We start from the raw sequence: 18,397 nt of genomic DNA on the forward strand, positions 1-18,397 counted from the left end.
GCTTCATTGTAGGATTTTTTGCTTCTCAAATTACTTTTATATGATGTCACACTTTGTTGCTGTCAAACTTTGTTTCTTATGTACTTAATTTTTCTGCTTTCAAGATGACCACATAATGTTTTAAGAAACGTCTTTCTTCTCTTACCAGCAGTTGTTTTTTCTTTGACTACTTTTTCTGTATTTTGTCCATTTTGTTTCTCATGTGTGAGGAGATAGTATTGCTGTCTTTGTTTCTTTCTTCTCTGACTTTTTAACAGCATTGTGTGTGTTGTTAAGATGAAATTAATATCTGGAGAGAAACAAAAAAAGTAGATTTTTGTTTTAATTAATTACGTTCACATTAAACAATTTAATTATGCAATAACAATGTAAATAGTTGTTTTATTATAATATCAATGAGTGTTCTATTATTTATGAAGTTCATATTAATGTGTATTTATCTTAAAAAAGGACTTTTACGGGCCAACTTGAGAAAGGCAGTGAGAAAGCACACACAGGCTCTGCACTACTAGGCCTCACTCATAAATAAAGAAGTATTTGTCTCAGTCCATGAGAAGATTATGCCAGTACTTGCCTACATATCTCACTGAATGTAGGTGTACACCTGAAGTAGTCCCTGAGACATTTCAGTTCATCTACCTATATGTGAGTGTCTGTTTTAGTACCTGTATGGCTCTGGAAACATGTACATAAATGTCTCAACAAATACCTTATTGCCTGTGTTAAGGGAAACAGTGGTATGTGAGTGTGTCTGCAATTGCCTTTATTAGTCCTATATATATATAAGTACTTTCTGAGTATGTGGGTGAATGTAGAAGTCTCTCTGGCACTCTGTCACCGGCTGAGAAACAGGATCCATGCTTTGAAAATATCAATGTAAGTTGCTTGATGAGTGGTATGTTCTATGAAGTGCTTGCCTTAGGGGTATGAAAGTGAATAAGTAAGTTTCTAAAATTGAAAAGTTAATTTCTTAATCACTTAACCACAGTGCACCATGCGTGATGGCGTACCTACAGCATATCACAGAAGCAAGTTATTTGTACTAAAACATAACTTTCACACTTGACAAAGAGATTTTACAGGCAACTTTAGATAGGTAATGACAGAGCACACTCACGCTCTGAACTTCTAGGCCTCAACCATGATTAAAGCAGTTTTTCTCTGAATACATGCCAAGATTGTGTCAGTGCTTGTCTATATATCTCAGTGAGTGTAGATGTCCACCTATAGTAGTCCCTGAGATTTTTCAGCACATCTACCGCTATGTCACTACCTGTTGTATTACCTGTATGGCTCTGTAAATGTGTACATAAGTGGCCGAACAAATACCTTAGTGCCTTTGTTAGGGAATACAGGGGTATGTGAGTGTGTCTGCAATTGTCTTTGATAGTGATGCAGATATGTGATATTTGGCTTAGGAGCCTGCAAGAGCATTAGTAACTCATTTGCCTCAAAGTAACATATTTGTCTCAAAAATAATTCTCCCTTCTTTGAAACACAGAGCACCATAGATTATGAAATACCATCAGCATATTTCACAAATGAATAATGGCTTCTAAAACATGGAAAACACCTTGTACATGGCATAAGAAGCTGCCTGTGTGACACCATAGACAGGGTCTGGAATAATAGGGCTGACCCATATTCAGACACTTCGACGCATATTTACAAGTTCATAGCACCTCTTTGCACCGCCCTAATGTCATTTATTTTACGCTAAGGCGGCACCAAGGAGGCCTTTTCCCCACACCATATTTACAAAGTGACCCCATGCACCACAATATGCCTGTGGCAAGCATAATGTATGCAATGGGGGTGGATCCCACATTTGGAGGCCCAGAAAAATGGCACAGTGAAATTTATGAGATTTCACTGCTCCATTTTCCCATAATTTTTAATGCCTGCCCAAGACAGGCATTAAAGTGACGCTCCCGTTATTTCCTATGGATCTCCCCAAGCATTGCTGGACTAGCACCAACATTTTTGGTGCTAGTCAACCAAAGAGCCACACCAGTGTCCAAAATGTGGACGCTATTGTGCTAAAGTGCCATGGTGCGCCATATTGTAAATAAAGCGCTACCCTGGTGACATTAGTGGGGCACAGCAGACACAAGCTGATGCTGATGTGCCATTTTCTTGTAAATATGCCCCTTCATGTTTAGGTATGCTTCCCAGTCTTGCGCCACACATCTGACTGAGTATTAATTTATAGAACAAATCTGAGCATCTAAGCACATACAAATCTGGCTTATAATTTACCAACTCCTACCCAAACGAGTTTCTAATACATTGCTGTCAACTTCAAAAGATTCAAGTTTCATATACACCCATAGTGCACATTTTTCCCTTTCAATTTTGAGTCTTGCAGTCCTAGTTATTCCATTTTAAAAGACGATTACAAGTCCCAGAATTCAAAGAAAAACATTTTTTCTGAACAACACATCATGTATAGACATGTAAAATTCACATCTAGAAATACATTGTTAAGTATAACTTTAACCCTTAGTGTGACATTTTTGTTCTACCAATTACACCATGAAGTAGAGCAGCACATGTAAAAAATGCTTTTCCATGGCAATTTTTTTTGATCCAACCTCTTACACACCTGGTATGCAACTCGGAGAATTGCATCTTGGTCACCTATTAATAAATATATAAAGGCATTCACACTACCACTCATTCATCATCTCAGCTACTTTGAATAATTTTCTAAATATCTCATACTCTCTTTTAAACAATCTCACATAGACATATACATTTTATTCATTTTTTTCAGATTTAAATGTAATTCACATACTGGAATATTGAGTTCATTGGTGAAACAGTTTTTTTCCTCTTATTAGATAGATTCAAAAGTCACAAGAATTGTAAAAACTAGGCATACAAATGACACACCACTCTCAATGCAAAGGAACCATGAATGGCAACCTTTTCAACTTTGCACTGTCTGATACTGTGGAAGTCAGCAAATAAAAACATACTTTTCATATTTTACTTTTATAAGTGCAAGTCTAAATTGTTTGTACGTGTTACCCTTTTATGCACTTTTCCAAAGAAGCCCTACATAGTTGACTTTTTGCCCATATTCACATCTTAATCATGATTGTCATGACAAATCATTAGCAATCCCTCACTAGGAAATTAAACACAAATAAAAAAATATTGAGTACAAACATCTTTAATTTTTTACAAAGGCAAAACTCTCTCTTTAACACCCTTACCCCAATACACTATTAGCACAGTCACCATAGACACACACTACCACCAGTAAGTCACAATTTGCAGAACATTCCAAGGGGCATACAAGTTACAAAATCAGCTGCTGCAGGTGTGGTTTACTGTACAGATTAAAAAGCATACCCAAGACTGTATTTTGATTATTTATTTTTACCAGTCCTAATTATAGACCAACTTAGTAATCCTTTTAAGTCACTATCTAATTTTATTTACTAGCACATTCACAACAATTAATCAAATATTTTTTTTAAACCTGAAGCACGTCTCCATTTTAACTGCCTTCCATTTTCAAAACTACCTCATTCACCCCAGCCTTCTCCTGTCTGCTACTACTGCTTCACTTAAAAATTTTTAGTGTGTGGATTGTTGGACACAGCTATGTTTTTTGGGCTAGGGAGGCTGCCAAAAAGAGTGGTATAAACAGAGATGTGGGTTTAGTTAATGTGGGCAATATTTGTATTGGCCAGAGAGGGTTAAAGTGGCATCAATTGCTCCTTTGGTTAAAACCATTAGAAATTGTCAACCCCCTGACCTCATGATTGTACACTGTGGTGGAAATTACCTGGGTACACTGACTGGGTAGGACTGGAACTCCTCATGAAGGATACCTTTGCACAACTGTTGTCACTTTTCCCTCACACTGTCTTGGTGTACTTCAACATATGCCAGAGACAGAAGTGGAAGTGGTCAAATTAGTTCTCTCCACCGATTGACAAAGCCAGGAAGCAGGTCAATAAAACTGTTCCTGCATTCCTCAGAGACCATAACATAGGTGATGTCCATAGAACTGATGGTGTGCACTTTACAGGCAAAGGCAACAGGGTGTTTCTTAGCAACCTCAAACTTTGCATCCAATCTTATATGTAGCTGTCACATATTCACAGTGAACACAAAGGCTCTTCTCAGGGTCACCCTATTCTCCAAAACACGAAAACACATCTTAATTACCTCTATAATTTTTTCTTCAGTTGCTAAAAATGCTTGCAGTGACATTGCTATTGTTGCGATCACACAAAACAAAAGCAGGCTTTCAATACACACCAGCCTATTCAAAATGTATAACTAATTTATAACTATACATCTAATTAATTTTCTAGAACAGACTTAAAAGACTGACTTCAAAATGCCTTTCTAAACTCATGTATAACTCTCACTTTCACTGCCTGTACCAAACTTTCAGCGGGTCTGTCATTTAGTGCATAACTGTCTCACAACCTCTTTCTGTGAGTGTGATAAAGTTTGTCCAAGTACGTCTCTCAGTAAGTACAAGAGTGCCTAAGCAGGTCTTTGAGTAGGTGCATAAGTGCTTCAGTGAGTATTCAAATGGGTACATGAGGGTCTGAGCAAGTTTTTAAGTGGGTGCATCAGTGTGTGGTGGGTCTGTAATTGGGTGTACGAGTGTCTGACTGGGTCTGAAACTGGGTGTACAGTTCTCTGAGTGGGTCTCTGAGTAGCTGAAAGGTGGCCTGAGTGGCTCTGTGACTGGGTGCATGAGTGTCTGAGTGGGTCTGTGAGTGTGTGAGTCTCTGAATGGGTCTGAGAGTGGTGAGGCAGTTTTTGAGTAGGTCTGTAAGTAGGCGCATGAGGGTTTGAGTAGCTCTGTGAGTGTGTGCATAAGTGTCTGTATTGGTCTGTAAGTGAGTGCCTGAGTCTTTGAGTAGGTCTGTGAGTAAGTGCATGAGTCGCTGAATGTGTCTCTGAGTAGCTGTATAAGTCATTGAGTCTGAGAATGGGTGCATGAGGGTATATTTTGGACTGTAAGTGGGTGCTTCAGTCTCTGAGTTGGTATGTGAGTGGGTGCATGAGTGTCTCAGTGCGTCTGTGAGTGGGTGTGTGAATGTGTGTGAATGTCTGAGTAGGTCTGTGAGTGAGTGCGTAAGTCTGAGTGAGTCTGCGACCAGCTGTGTGAGTGTCAGAGTGGTGTTGGTAAGTAAGTGCATAAGTCTGATTGGGTCTCAAAGTGCGTGTGTGTGTCTTTGAGTGGCTCTGTGAGTGGCTGCATGAGGGTGTCTGTGGATCTGTGAGTGGGTGCATGAGTATATAAGTGGTTCTGAGACTTATGGCATGAGTTTCTAAGTGAGTCTGTGAGTGGGTGTGTCAGTATCTGAGTGGATCTGTGAGTGGGTGGATGAGTCTCCGAGTTGGTCTGTGAATGGGACCACACTAACAGACCGGGAGGAGGGATCGCCATCGTCCACAGGAACACCATCAGAATCTCAACCAACACCAAAGAGAGCCTTAGCACCGCTGAACACCTGCACTTCCTGATCCACATCGATCCCAAGACTACCCTCAGAGGAACCCTCGCCTACAGACCCCCCAGATCCCAGCTGCAGTTCAGTGACTTCATTGCCGACGTCGTCAGCATGCACGCCCTTGCTTCTACAGACTACATCCTCCTCGGAGACCTGAATTTCCACCTCGAGAACACCAGCGACAGCAACTCCACCGCCCTGCTTGACAACCTCACCAACCTTTGGCTCAAACATCTCATCACGACACCCACCCACTCTGCCGGACACATGCTCAACCCCCCCTCTTCTCCTCCAGGAGCCAGGTCACCTTCAGCCACACCACCAAACTCCACTGGACCAACCACTGCTGCATCCACTTCACCTTTGAAAAACCCACCACGCACCATCACCTGCAATGGATCCCCCCGCAGCAGGAAAAAGGTCACTGAAGACCAGCTGATCTCCGCCCGTGCCTGAGCCCCCCCAGCCGACACGGACACAGCTGCCCGCAACCTCAGGCAATGGATCGACAAGTGTGCCAATGCTCTCACCCGATCAAGAAACCCTCCAACAACCACACCGACAGAAAGGCCATCTGGTTCACCGCCGACCTTCAGGCTTCCAAACAGCCGTGCTGAAAACTCGAGAAGAACTGGTGCCACAACCTCCACGAAGGAATGAAGGTCGTCGTCGAATGAACGACAGTTGCCTGAAACTGAACTCAGACAAGACAGAGGTCCTCATCCTCGGCTCCACCCTCTCCGCCTGGGACGACTTCTGGTGGCCGGCCATACTGGGAGCCGCACCGATGTCTACCGACCACGCACACAACCTGGGGTTCATCCTGGACTCATCGCTCTCTATGACCCAGCAAGTCAACGTCGTCTCATCCTCCTGCTTCAACACCCTCTGCATGCTCCGCAAGATCTACAGGTGGATCCCTGCCGAAACCAGAAGATCGACACCCAGGCCCTCATAAGCAGCAGACTGGACTACGGCAATGCTCTCTACGCAGGAACCACAGCCAATCTCCAGAAAAGACTGCAATGCATACAGAACACCTCTGCACGCCTCATCCTCGACATCCCCCAATGCAGCCACATCACAGCCCACCTCAGAGACCTGCACTGGCTCCCCGTCAACAAGAGGATCACCTTCAAGCTCCTCACCCACGCTCACAAAGCACTCCACAACGCCGGACCAGCATACCTCAATGAACAACTCACCTTCTACATCCCAAACCGACAGCTCCGCTCTGCCAACCTCACCCTCGCCACCGTTCCACACATCCAAAGGACAACAGCTGGCGGCAGATCATTCTTCCACCTCGCAGCCAAGACCTGGAACACCCTCCCCATCCACCTGCGGCAGACTCAGGACCTGCTAACCTTCAGGAGACACCTCAAGAGCTGGCTGTTTGAGCAGTAGCAGCTCTCCTACCCCCCAACCTCAGGGCCTTGAGACCCTTGCGGCTGAGTAGCGCGCTTTCTAAATGATTGATTGATTGATTGATTGTATGGGTCTTTGAGTGAGTGTCTGAGTCTCTGAGTAAATCTGTGAGTGAGTGTGTGAGTCTTTGAGTGGGTCTGTGCATGGGTGCATGAGGGTCTGAGTGGTCTGCAAGGTGGTGCATGAGAGTCAAAGTGGGTCTGTAAGTGGGCGTGTCTGTCTCTAAGTGGGTCTGTCAGTGGCAGCATGAGTGTCTGACTGAATCTATGAGTGAGTGCATGAGTGTCTGAGTGGATCTGTCAGTGAATGTGTATGTGCTTGTGTGGGTCTATGAGAGGGTGTGTGAGTAGGTGCATCAGTGTCTGAGTGGTTCTATAAGTGGGTGCACCAATATCTGATTGGATCTGCAAATGAGTGCATAAGTCTCTGAATGGCTCTGTGAGTACGTGCATGAGTCTTTGAGTGGGTCTGTGAGTGGGTGCATCAGCCTGAGTGGGTCTGTCAGTGGGGGCATAAGGGTCTGAGTGAGTCTATGAGTGGGTGCATCACTGTTTGAGAGGGTCTGTGGGTGGGTGTGTGAGTGTCCAAGTGTGTCTATAAGTGGGTGCGTGAATGTTTAACTGGGACTGTTAGTGCATGACTCTCTGAGTAGGGTTGTGAGTAGGTGTACGAATGGGTGTGTGAGTGTGTGGGTGTGTGAGCATCTGTGTGGGTCTGTGAGTGGGTATGTGAGTGTCTGAGTGGGTCTGTGAGTGGGTGCATGAGTGTCTGACTGCTACTATGAGCGAACAAATTAGTGTATGAATAAGTCTATAAATGTTTTTCTGTTGTCACCGATAGTTGCAAATTTGTTGCAATGTTACACAGGGCCATGCTGACCATCACAACGTGTTCGCAAATATTGTGCAGCATGAAAAAAAACATTTTTAAGGGCATATTTGACCCTCAAACATCCCTATATCACACCACTGTGGTCAGAGTAGCTCCATACTGATCCCTTATGCCACTTATCACATTTATTTTCAGCCTCAGGGACCTTGTCCCATAACATAAACATTCTAGTCAGGTTGCGGCAATCCAATCACAGCATTCCTGTTGGTGCACGCATTTGCCAATACGCCTCAGATCCGCCGCAATGTTTTCTTAGCCCATTCCCGGCCCTAGATATACAAATGTATTTTTCCTTCAATATCCCAAAAACTACTGAACTGATTTACATCAAGTAACTAAAAGCACAATCTGCAGATCAAAGCCCAGCTTTCTGCCAAATTTTGTGTAATTCCGTCTAGCAGTTTGGGTTGTAGTTGTGTTCAAACTGCTATGGGAATTAAAATGGAAAATGCATATTTTTTTACCCTTGCCCATTTTTCTCCACCCCCACTTGACAGATCACCTCTAATTTTCCCATGCACAACAGGAATCACTGGCACACTTTTTGGGAAAAATTTGTGAAGATTTGTCAAATGGTGCCAAAGATATAGACAAGTCAAAAAATGTATTTTCTATGGAAACATGGTCCTAACTATGCCTACCTAGTGGCGACTGTCACTAGGTAATATATATCTCAATTAAAAAAAAATATTATTTAAGTATATTTAATTTACATTATATTACTTTTACACGTTAATATATTTAATGCTTACTTTTTAAAACGATATATATATATATATATATATATATATATACACATATATGTAAAAATAATATTTTGTATATATTTTTCAATATTTGTTTAAAACAAAAACAATTTTCAATATTTTTGTATTTTCAATTATAAGTATAGGATAGCAATATTTTTGTGCTCAATATTTTTGTCACAATATTTTTGTATCACAATATTTAGGGTTTCGAAATGTTGGCAGTGAACTGTTGCAGCAGTACAAACAACTTAAAAGTAACTAAGAACCTTGAGCTTCCACCAATATCCAGGCACATTTTTTAAATGGCTGTATGTTATTGAATGCACCAGTTACTGTGCATGCACTACTGCATAAAGTTTGACACAAATTACCACACCAAACTGAGTTGATTGCTATTTTGTATTTGTGCAAATGATGACAAATGTTACATAAAAAATTCTTTTTTTCATTCTTTCTGTAGCGGAAGGGGCTTGTGGAGGAACTTTACGTGGCACAAGTGGTATAATTTCAAGTCCCCACTTCCCTTCTGAGTACGAGAATAATGCTGACTGTACATGGACTATCCTTGCTGAGCCTGGTGACACTATTGCCCTTGTTTTCACTGACTTTCAGTTGGAAGAAGGATATGATTTCTTGGAAATCAGTGGCACTGAAGCACCATCAATATGGTAAGTACAAAAAAAGCAGAGGATTCAGTTTTATATTTTTATTTATCAAATGTCAAAATATATTTAAATGTTTAAAATGTATGGTTTATTATTTAATGTTTTGTGTTTTGCCATTATTAGTGAACTTCATTTCACCGTTGGTATTCTTGAAATTTTGATTTTTTATAGAAAGAGTGAAATGTTAGACTTTCACTGTGTCACTGGTCATTTTGGGCTAGTAACATGGTTAACATATGTACTTATTAACTGGAGTGAAGAAACGTAAGCAAACAAAGTACGTCAGCCACCATACAGAGTTCCTAAAGTTCTTTGAATGTGACTTAATCCACTTGATCACAAATGTCCAGGCTAGCAGCAGTCAACGGTACTGCCCTTCAGTTAGGTGACCAAGCTATCTTATTCCTCACCTTCTAAGACGGACATGACATTAAGTTCTTTCCTTCAAAAAATGTTGTGCTCTCACAGTGAAAGTTGTAAATATCATTGCCATTTTGCATATCACAATGACAAGAGTTTATCTTTCAGTTCAATTTATGTTATGCATTGAAAGGTTCATTACTCTTCTATGTCATAATATGAAAAAGTGATAGATGTGAATGAAATTGAAAGTAGGGCAGAGAATAAGACTCAGTACATCAGTCAAGCAGAGTCACCAGGGGAAAAATTACCTATGATATTAGCAAATTACCAAATACTGCGGGGCATATTTATACTCCGTTTGCGCCGAATTTGCGTCGTTTTTTTCGACGCAAATTCGACGCAAAACGAACTCCATATTTAGGGGCATATTTATACTCTGTTTGCGCCGAATTTGCGTCGTTTTTTTCGACGCAAATTCGACGCAAAACTTACTCCATATTTATACTTTGGCATTAGACGCGTCTAGCGCCAAACTTCATGGAGTTAGCGTCATTTTTTTGCGTGAACACCTTCCTTGCGTTAATGATATGCAAGGTAGGCGTTTCCGTATAAAAAAATGACTGCGATGCATATGTGTCGTATTTATACTCCCAGGCAAAAATGACGCCCGGGAGTGGGCGGGACTAAAAAACCTGCATTTGCGCCGGATTTTAGCGCCTGGGTCAGGGCAGGCGTTAAGGGACCTGTGGGCTCAGAATGAGCCCAGAGGTGCCCTCCCAAGCCCCCAGGGACACCCCCTGCCACCCTTGCCCACCCCAGGAGGACACCCAAGGATGGAGGGACCCATCCCAGGGAAGAAAAGGTAAGTTGTGGTAAGTATTTTTTTGGCATAGGGGGGCCTGATTTGTGCCCCCCTACATGCCACTATGCCCAATGACCATGCCCAGGGGACAGAAGTCCCCTGGGCATGGCCATTGGGCAAGGGGGCATGACTCCTGTCTTTGCTAAGACAGGAGTCATGTTAATGGCGTCTGGGCGCCCAAAAAAAGGGCGCAAATCGGGTTAAGACGATTTTTTTGCCTCAGCCTGACTTGCCCCATTTTTGGACGCCCAAACGCCATTTTTCCCTACGCCGGCGCTGCCTGGTGTACGTGTTTTTTTTTCACGCACACCAGGCAGCGCCGGTCGGCTAACGCCGGCTAACGCCATTCAATAAATACGGCGCCCGCATGGTGCTTCAGAATGGCGTTAGCCGGCGCTAATTTTTTTGGCGCAAAACTGTGTTATCGCAGTTTTGCGTCAAAGAGTATAAATATGGGCCTGCATCTATTACAATAAAAGGTCACATGTCTTTTGTAAGTAGGGTATTTCTAGAGTAGCAATCCCAATGGGCAATCTAACTTGGTATTTTCAAGACTATGGCCCTCATTACAACTTCAGCGGTCTTTTCATAAGACCACCAAAGCTGTGGGTGGCAAAAACCACCAGTGCTGGTGGTCCTAAGCCCTCCCTATTACGACTGATTCTGGAATTCTGCCTGAAATCGGGTGGAATTCTGATACCAGTAATTCTGGTGGTCGGTAGTGAAGAGGCGGTTCCACCGCCAGCACCGGCACTGCCACGCCAAAAGGACGCTGCACTCCTTATTATGACCCATAAAGCAGCATGGTGGTATCTTGGTGGTGAGGCACTGCCGGTATTGGAAGCGCTGGTACTCGTCACCTCCTGGACGACCTCCTCAACGGATCTGTGAGTGGGTGCATGAGTCTCTGAATTGGTCCGTGAGTGGGAGCGTAAGTCTCGGCCGACAGCAGATTGGACGTCAGGGGAGGTGGTGTGTGTGCATTTGTGTGAGTGCGTGTGTGAATGTCATGAATGTGGGGGAGGGAGAGTGTTTGTGGATGTGTGTGTGAGTGATTTTGGATGGGGTGAGGGTGTGTGTGAGTGATTGTGGATGGGGGAGTCTGAGTGTTTGTGTATAGGGAGGGGGGTGAGTCCGTAAGTGCATGTGTGTGAGTGATTGAGTGTGTGAGTGCAATTGAGAGGATGGAAGGGGCGAGTGTGTGTATGCGTGTGCATGTGTATGTAAGTGGACAGGGAGGGGGTGAGTGTTTGTGTGAGTGAACAGGGAGAGCGGGTGCATGTGTGTCAGTGGATGGGGAGAGGGGGTGAGTGCGTGTATGCGGTGCATGGAGGAGTGATATATGAATGTGTGTATGCACTGGAGGTGGGTATGAATGGATGTATGCGCTGGAGAGGGGAGTAAATGCGTGCTTGAGTGCGGTGTTTGTGTATGTATGTTAGCATGAATGGGGGTGTATGACGCGAGTGCATCGGTGAGTGAGGGTGTATTTGTGTGTAGGAGTATGTGGGTGCATGTGTGTGGTATGTGGATGTGTATGTGGGATTGTCTCGGCAACAGGAATGCAGATTCCTGTCACCGGGATTCAAGACCGCCAGCTTATTATAGCGATGCGATCGGCAGGAAAATGCTGGCAGTCTCTTGCGTTGTAATACCGCTAGCAGTATAACAGTGTCCAATGGGCCATAGGCGCTCACCTCCTGCCTTGGCGGACTTCAGAAAAGCAGCAGTACGGGTGGAGTATCGGTGGTTTCGCTTAGACCAAGCCGCTAAACTCGTAATTTGGTGGTCTTCCCTGCTGGCACGTTGGCAGGACTGCCAGATTCGTAATGAGGGCCTATGTATGGTACAGATAAAGGTCCTAAGACGTTCCTCTACGTCTTCTAACAGTTCAGGAACTCATAAGAAATTTTCTTTGTCTCAGATGCCTTATGTTGCCCAGTTTCATTCCTCAAAGGAAGGCTTCCAGTTTGACTTGGTTCATGATTTTCTAGAACAGAACCTGCCAGCCATAACTACAACACCTTCATTCTTAGGAATGATTTCTTTGTGCTCAAAGTGTCATATGCCAGTTGCAGCAGCCTGATATATTGAAATGAACCAGAATTCACCATTTAAAATAGAATTAGGTGATGCCTGCATTGTTGCTGTTTTCTATGAAATTGTGTTAGCATGTTAGTAGAGTGTTGGTACATGATGCATAATGTGAAAGTATCAGTGAATTCTGGATGTACCTCATTGCATTCATGACAACAGGTAATGATAGACATGTATATTTATGATGTATAATGTAATTATTTGATGTTTACTAAAGAGATAGGGCAAATTAAAAGCATTATTCTTACCACATATTTTATGGGATGGTTTCTGAAACAACCCACTAGTGGTTAGCTGCATACCTTTCTAGACGTTTCTGCAAAAATGATTTTACATTTGACTAGATATGTAAAGGTGTGCTGGGCTCACTGTGTTGTTCCATTCCAAGGAAGGCAGTTTTTAGTTGTTTTTGGTAACACTTTAGAGGTAAAGGATTATTTGTTTTAAGAAAATATTAATTATGTTAAATATAAGTGTAATATTATTCTGTGCATGAACATCATTTGGTTTATGTTTTGCTGATCAATGGGATCCACAGAAGCTTGAGAAGGAAGTGGTGAGAGTATGGAATGACTGAAATGCTACATTATAGGCTGTATGTCCAGATAAAGCCTTCCAGGAAGCTCTTTGGTGAAACAGCATTATCAGTTATGCTGTTCTCTGCGTGTTGCAAATCATAGGATCTGCAAATGAATCTATAACCTTTAGTTAGAATTGATTCTCATCACTGACGAAGATGTGTATTTATAGTTTCAAAGAGATGAGTATAAATGATTGAATGAAATTTCAAAATGGGTAGAAAATGATATTTTGGATGTCCAGATCTAACAATGCATTGAAGATTTCTAAAACTGACTTACATGTTAAAAACATTGTGCTTTTCATTCTTCAGTCTTCCTGTGAAATGAAAAAGGTTTGTTATTTTTACCAGAACTATTTTGCCTGGTATGTGGGCATGATACAAAAGTATTTTTAGATACACTGGAATACATTTAGGTTTATGACACTTAGGGCCTGATTTTGATTTCGGTGGATGGGTGACTCCGTCACAAAGGTGATTGATATCCTGTCCGCTGAATATAAATCCCTATTAGAAATAATGGGGTTCATATTTTGGCAGGCAGCATTTCCGTCACAAAGTGAAGGAGTAACCCATTTGCTGAAATCTAAATCAGGCCCTTAAGAAAGTGTTGGGGCATTTGAGGCACCTGTTCGTACTGGAATGTGTTACAAATTAAATTTGAAAAGTATTGTTGTGTTATTGGATAATCATTCAGATGCTATGTACCAGAAAAACTCTAGGATGTTGCTTAATATTGACTTCTGATTAGTCAATGGGACGTCAGCTTCAACAGGTCAGTTATCACTGCCTTTATACTATTGATAAGACAACCATAATTATTTTCCTCATTTACACCACTTGGAGAAGAGTAGTTAACATCTCCTTTATACCTAAATAAATATCACAATTACTGACATCTCACCGTATATAACACCAAGCAAAACATGTATATTCATTTTGGAGACATGTCTTGGTGTGTTGGAAGTTAATAAACCTATCTGATAGAGCACATGAAAAAAAGTAAGTGTAAAGCAATGGAGTTTTTATTGGCGGTAAGCCCTCTCAAATAGTTGTGTGTACATAAACATAACGGCAGAGAATCACACTAATCTTGGTAAAGTGATTTGGAAACATTCTAAGTGGTTTTATAAAGAGTGCAGGAGTGTAGAGACTGTGCATATTCTCTTTGGGTGTATGAAATACCAAGGATGAGTTCAAGATATTCTGGATAGGACATACACATGTATATAAAAGCACAACAAAGGATAACATAACTGCCCATCAGATCTCCTTCAGTAATAATTGTCACTAAAGATATGAAGGACGTTTTGGTAGATAAGTGCACTTGGTTACAGAAGTAATGATATGTTACTTTTTTCAAATACACCTACCGCGATAAGGTGTAGCATTATGGAAAGTTAGATAAAATTGGTGGCCCACCCAAGGGCTGAAACCTGGACTGCCTAGCATCTGAAGGTAATCCCTCCAGCAAAGAGATATACACATCCATCATATAGAAGGTAACAATGGACGTAAACACTCAAAAGTTAAAAATGTGCCCTCACCCCTATCTACACATCAACTGGCATGTAGAAAGCTGATATCCGGTACTCTCTCTGTATTCAACAGGCATTCTGTAACAATATGTGAAGTACAGGTGAATCCCCAATTCAGGAAATTTACAGTTATGATTTTCCTCTTCATCCATTGAACACAATGCTATCATTCCAGTAGACAGTTGTCCTTGGGTCCCCATTGTAGAACCCCAAGCATGTTTCTAAATCTTCTGAGAGCTGACTTCTCATGAAACTATCTGCCTATAACATGAACTCACCAATGTGTCTGGGCCAACAGAGAAAGATGCCTACTGTGCCAGTAATAATCAGAATTAGTGCATGCGAGGATTTATGATCAAAAAAGATCATGCCATGCTTGTGTAATGTTATTATTTGTTATGTTGTGTTATGTTATATTATGTTATGTTATATTATGAAATGTTATGTTATGTTATTTTATTTCATTTCGTGTCATGCCATGTCATGTCATGTTAAGTTATGTGCGGATAGGTTAACCCCTTCGCTGCCAGGCCTTTTCCCCCTCAGTGCCAGGTCTTTTTGGGGGTATTTGGGGCACTTTGTGCTGAGGCTCTGATAACGCTTTATCCACATAAGCTACAAACACCAAATTTGCATCCTTTTTTTTCAACATCCTAGGGATTCTAGAGATACCCAGAGTCTGTGGGTTCCCCTGGAGGAGACCAAGAAGATAGACAAAATACAGGAAAAATTTCATTAAAAATAAAAACAGGAAAAAATGGCTGCAGAAGAAAGCTTGTGTTTTTTCCCTGAAAACTGCATCAACAAAGTGTTTGTGGTGATAAAATAACCATCTTCCCAGCTTTCAGGCAATCACATTTTTCCAACACAATTTTGGCATTTTACTGGGACATACACCATTTTTACAATTTTTTTGTGTTGTCAGCCTCCTTCCAGTCAGTGACAGAAATGGGTGTAAAAACAATGCTGGACCCTAGGCAGCTAAACCTTTCTGAAAAGTAGACAAAATTCAGATTTCAGCAAGGGGTCAATTGTTTAGATCCTTTTAGGTTTTCCTACAGAAAGTAACAGCTAAAATAAAACAAAAATGCTATTGAGGTGAATAAAGAGCCTTTTCTGTCCACATTTTCTTCTATAACTTTTTACACCTCTGGACGATTTTTGAAAGCAATATACTGTTACATCTGCTGGACTCTTCTGGTTGCGGCGATATATAGGGCTTTTAGGTTCATCAAGAACCCTAGTTACCAAGAGCCAATAAAGGAGCATTACCTTGTAATGTGTTTTCCTTGCATACCGGGTTTACAACAATTCATTTGGTGAAATATAAAGAGTGAAAAATAAGTATCAACGAAACTTTTGTATTTCCGAAATGGGCACAAGATAAGGTGTTGAGAAGCGGAAGTTATTTGCACATCTGAATTCCAGGATACCCATACTAGCATGTGAATTACAAGGTATTTCTCAAATAGAAATCTTTTTTTACACACTGTCTTACTTTTTGGAAGGCAAAAAATGTAGAGAAAGACAAGGGACAATAACACTTGTTCTTCCATTCTGTGTTCCCCCAAGTCTCCCGATAAAAATGGTACCTCACTTAAGTGGGTAGGCCTAATGCCCACGACAGGAAACGCAACATGGACACATCACATTTTTACATTGAAATCAAGCGTCTTTTTTTTAAAGTGCCTAGTTTTGGATTTTGACCTCCAGCCCAGCTGGCACCTAGGGAAACATACCACACCTGTGCATTTCGGAAACCTAGACAACTAGGTGAATCCAGGATGGGGTGACTTGTGGAGTCTCCCCAGGTTCTGTTACCCAAAATCCTTTGCAAACCTCAAAATTTGTCAAAAAACACTTTTTCCTCACATTTCAGTGCTGCACAGTTCTAGAATCTGAGCGGAACCACAAACTTCCTTCTACCCAGCATTCCCCCACTTTTCCCAATAAAAATGGTACCTCACTTGTGTAGGTAGGCCTAGTGCTGTGACAGGAAATGCCCCAAAACTCTACGTGGGCTCATCAAAATTATTAAATACAAAACTACCTGTTTTTGCGTGGGGCACCTGGGTTTTCGGTCCTAGGCTCAGGAGCCATCTAGAGAAACATACCAAACCCAGACAATTCTGAAAGCTAGACACCCGAGGGAGTCCAGTGTTTTCTTACCCAGAATCGTGAGCAAACCTCAAATTTAGTTTAAAAAATCACAGTTTTCCCACATTTCTGTGTGGGATCACTGCAAAACAAATTTTGTACCACCCTACATTCCCCTCAGTCTCCTGATAAAAATGATACCTTACTTGTGTAGGTGGGCCAAGTGCCTGTGACAGGGAAAAGCCAAAAACATGTCGAAATTGAGGAGGAACCAAACCGGGTTTAAAAGGGCAGTTTGGAAAAAAATGTTTTTAGGCCAAGTGGAGCAGAATCTTTATCGGTATAGATGTAACAATGCTGGGGGGTAGGTATTTTGCGGATTCCTGCAGATTCCGGAAGGTTCCATCACAAAAAGATGGGAAAATGTTTGATTTCAAGCAAAGTTGGAGGTTTGCCAGGCATTGTGGGTAAAAAAAAGTGCCACACGGTGCATGCAAAGCACACCACCCTTGACTCACCCAGATGTTTAGTTTTCTCTCATGGCCCAAATATAAAACCAAAACCCCAAATAATCAAATGTCCTCTTGCTTGCCGTTGGGATAAGATCTTTTATTGTGCAAAGGGAGGGATGAGAGGCTGTTACTTCCTTCAGTTGGGGTGGAGGCATAACCATACTCATACTGGTTGGTAGCCACAACCCCATTATTTTTTTTATTTTTTTGGGCATCTAGTGGGCTTTCTGCCCCTGGGAGTGGATTGGGGCTAATTACCCATTTATTGGGGGTGGTGGTATGGCCAAACCCCCACCTTCTTTAAAAAAAAATATATATCTTCCCTGTTGTCTGGTGTGCTCTTGGCCCCCCCTGGGGGACAGATGAGCCTTACAAAAAGAGGCAGATCTGCCCCCAGGGGCGCAGAAATGGCCTAAAATAACCCCCCCCCAGGGCAGTGACCCTTGCCTAAGGGGTTGCTCCCCTTGCATGAAAGTGGCACAGCCCCACTCCCTGGTGTCTAGTGGGTTCTGCCCCCCTTGGGATCAGATTGGCCTAAGAAAAATAGGCTGATCTGCCCCCAAGGTGGGCAGAAATGGCTTAAAATAACATTTCCCCCCAGGTGAGCGACCCTTGCGTAAAAGGTCGCTCTTATTCTGTAAAAAAAAAAAAAAAAAAAAATCCCTGGTACCTAGTGCTTTCTGCCCCCCTTGGGGGCAGATATCGCTGTATTAAAATAGGCCAATCTGCCCCCATGGGGGGCAGAAATGGCCTAAAATAAGTTTGCTTCCCCAGGGAAGCGACCCTTTAGTCAAGGGTCACTTCCCTCGGGGTCAATTTTATTTTAGGCCATTTCTGCCCACCTTGGGTGCAGATTGGCCTATTTTTCTTAGGCCAATCTTTTTTTTAATTGTTGCAAAAAAATAAATGTCTGGTGTCTAGTGGTTTCTGCCTCCTTTGGGGGCAGAAATGGCCTAAAAAAATGTGTCCCCCCCAGGAGAGCGACCCTTGCCCAAGGGTTGCTCCCCATGTATAAAAAATAAAAACAATAACTATCTCTGGTGTCCAGTGGCTTCTGCCCCTCCCGGGGGCAGATTGGCCTAATTAATATAGGCCAATCTGCCCCCAGGGGGGGAAGAAAAGG

General features: G+C 42.3%; 1 protein-coding gene across 1 annotated transcript in view; it reads left to right on the forward strand.

Annotated features, from left to right (window-relative positions):
* CSMD1 (CUB and Sushi multiple domains 1) overlaps positions 1-18,397 on the forward strand; it is a 5,088,256-nt gene that overhangs the window by 1,623,123 nt on the left and 3,446,736 nt on the right. Inside the window, exon 5 of the mRNA XM_069235813.1 lies at positions 9,021-9,228. Coding sequence (XP_069091914.1) covers positions 9,021-9,228 — 208 coding nt within the window. The remainder of the gene's footprint in view (positions 1-9,020; positions 9,229-18,397) is intronic.

The sequence above is a fragment of the Pleurodeles waltl genome, chromosome 5 (genome assembly GCF_031143425.1).
Source record: "Pleurodeles waltl isolate 20211129_DDA chromosome 5, aPleWal1.hap1.20221129, whole genome shotgun sequence".
Lineage (NCBI taxonomy): Eukaryota > Metazoa > Chordata > Amphibia > Caudata > Salamandridae > Pleurodeles > Pleurodeles waltl.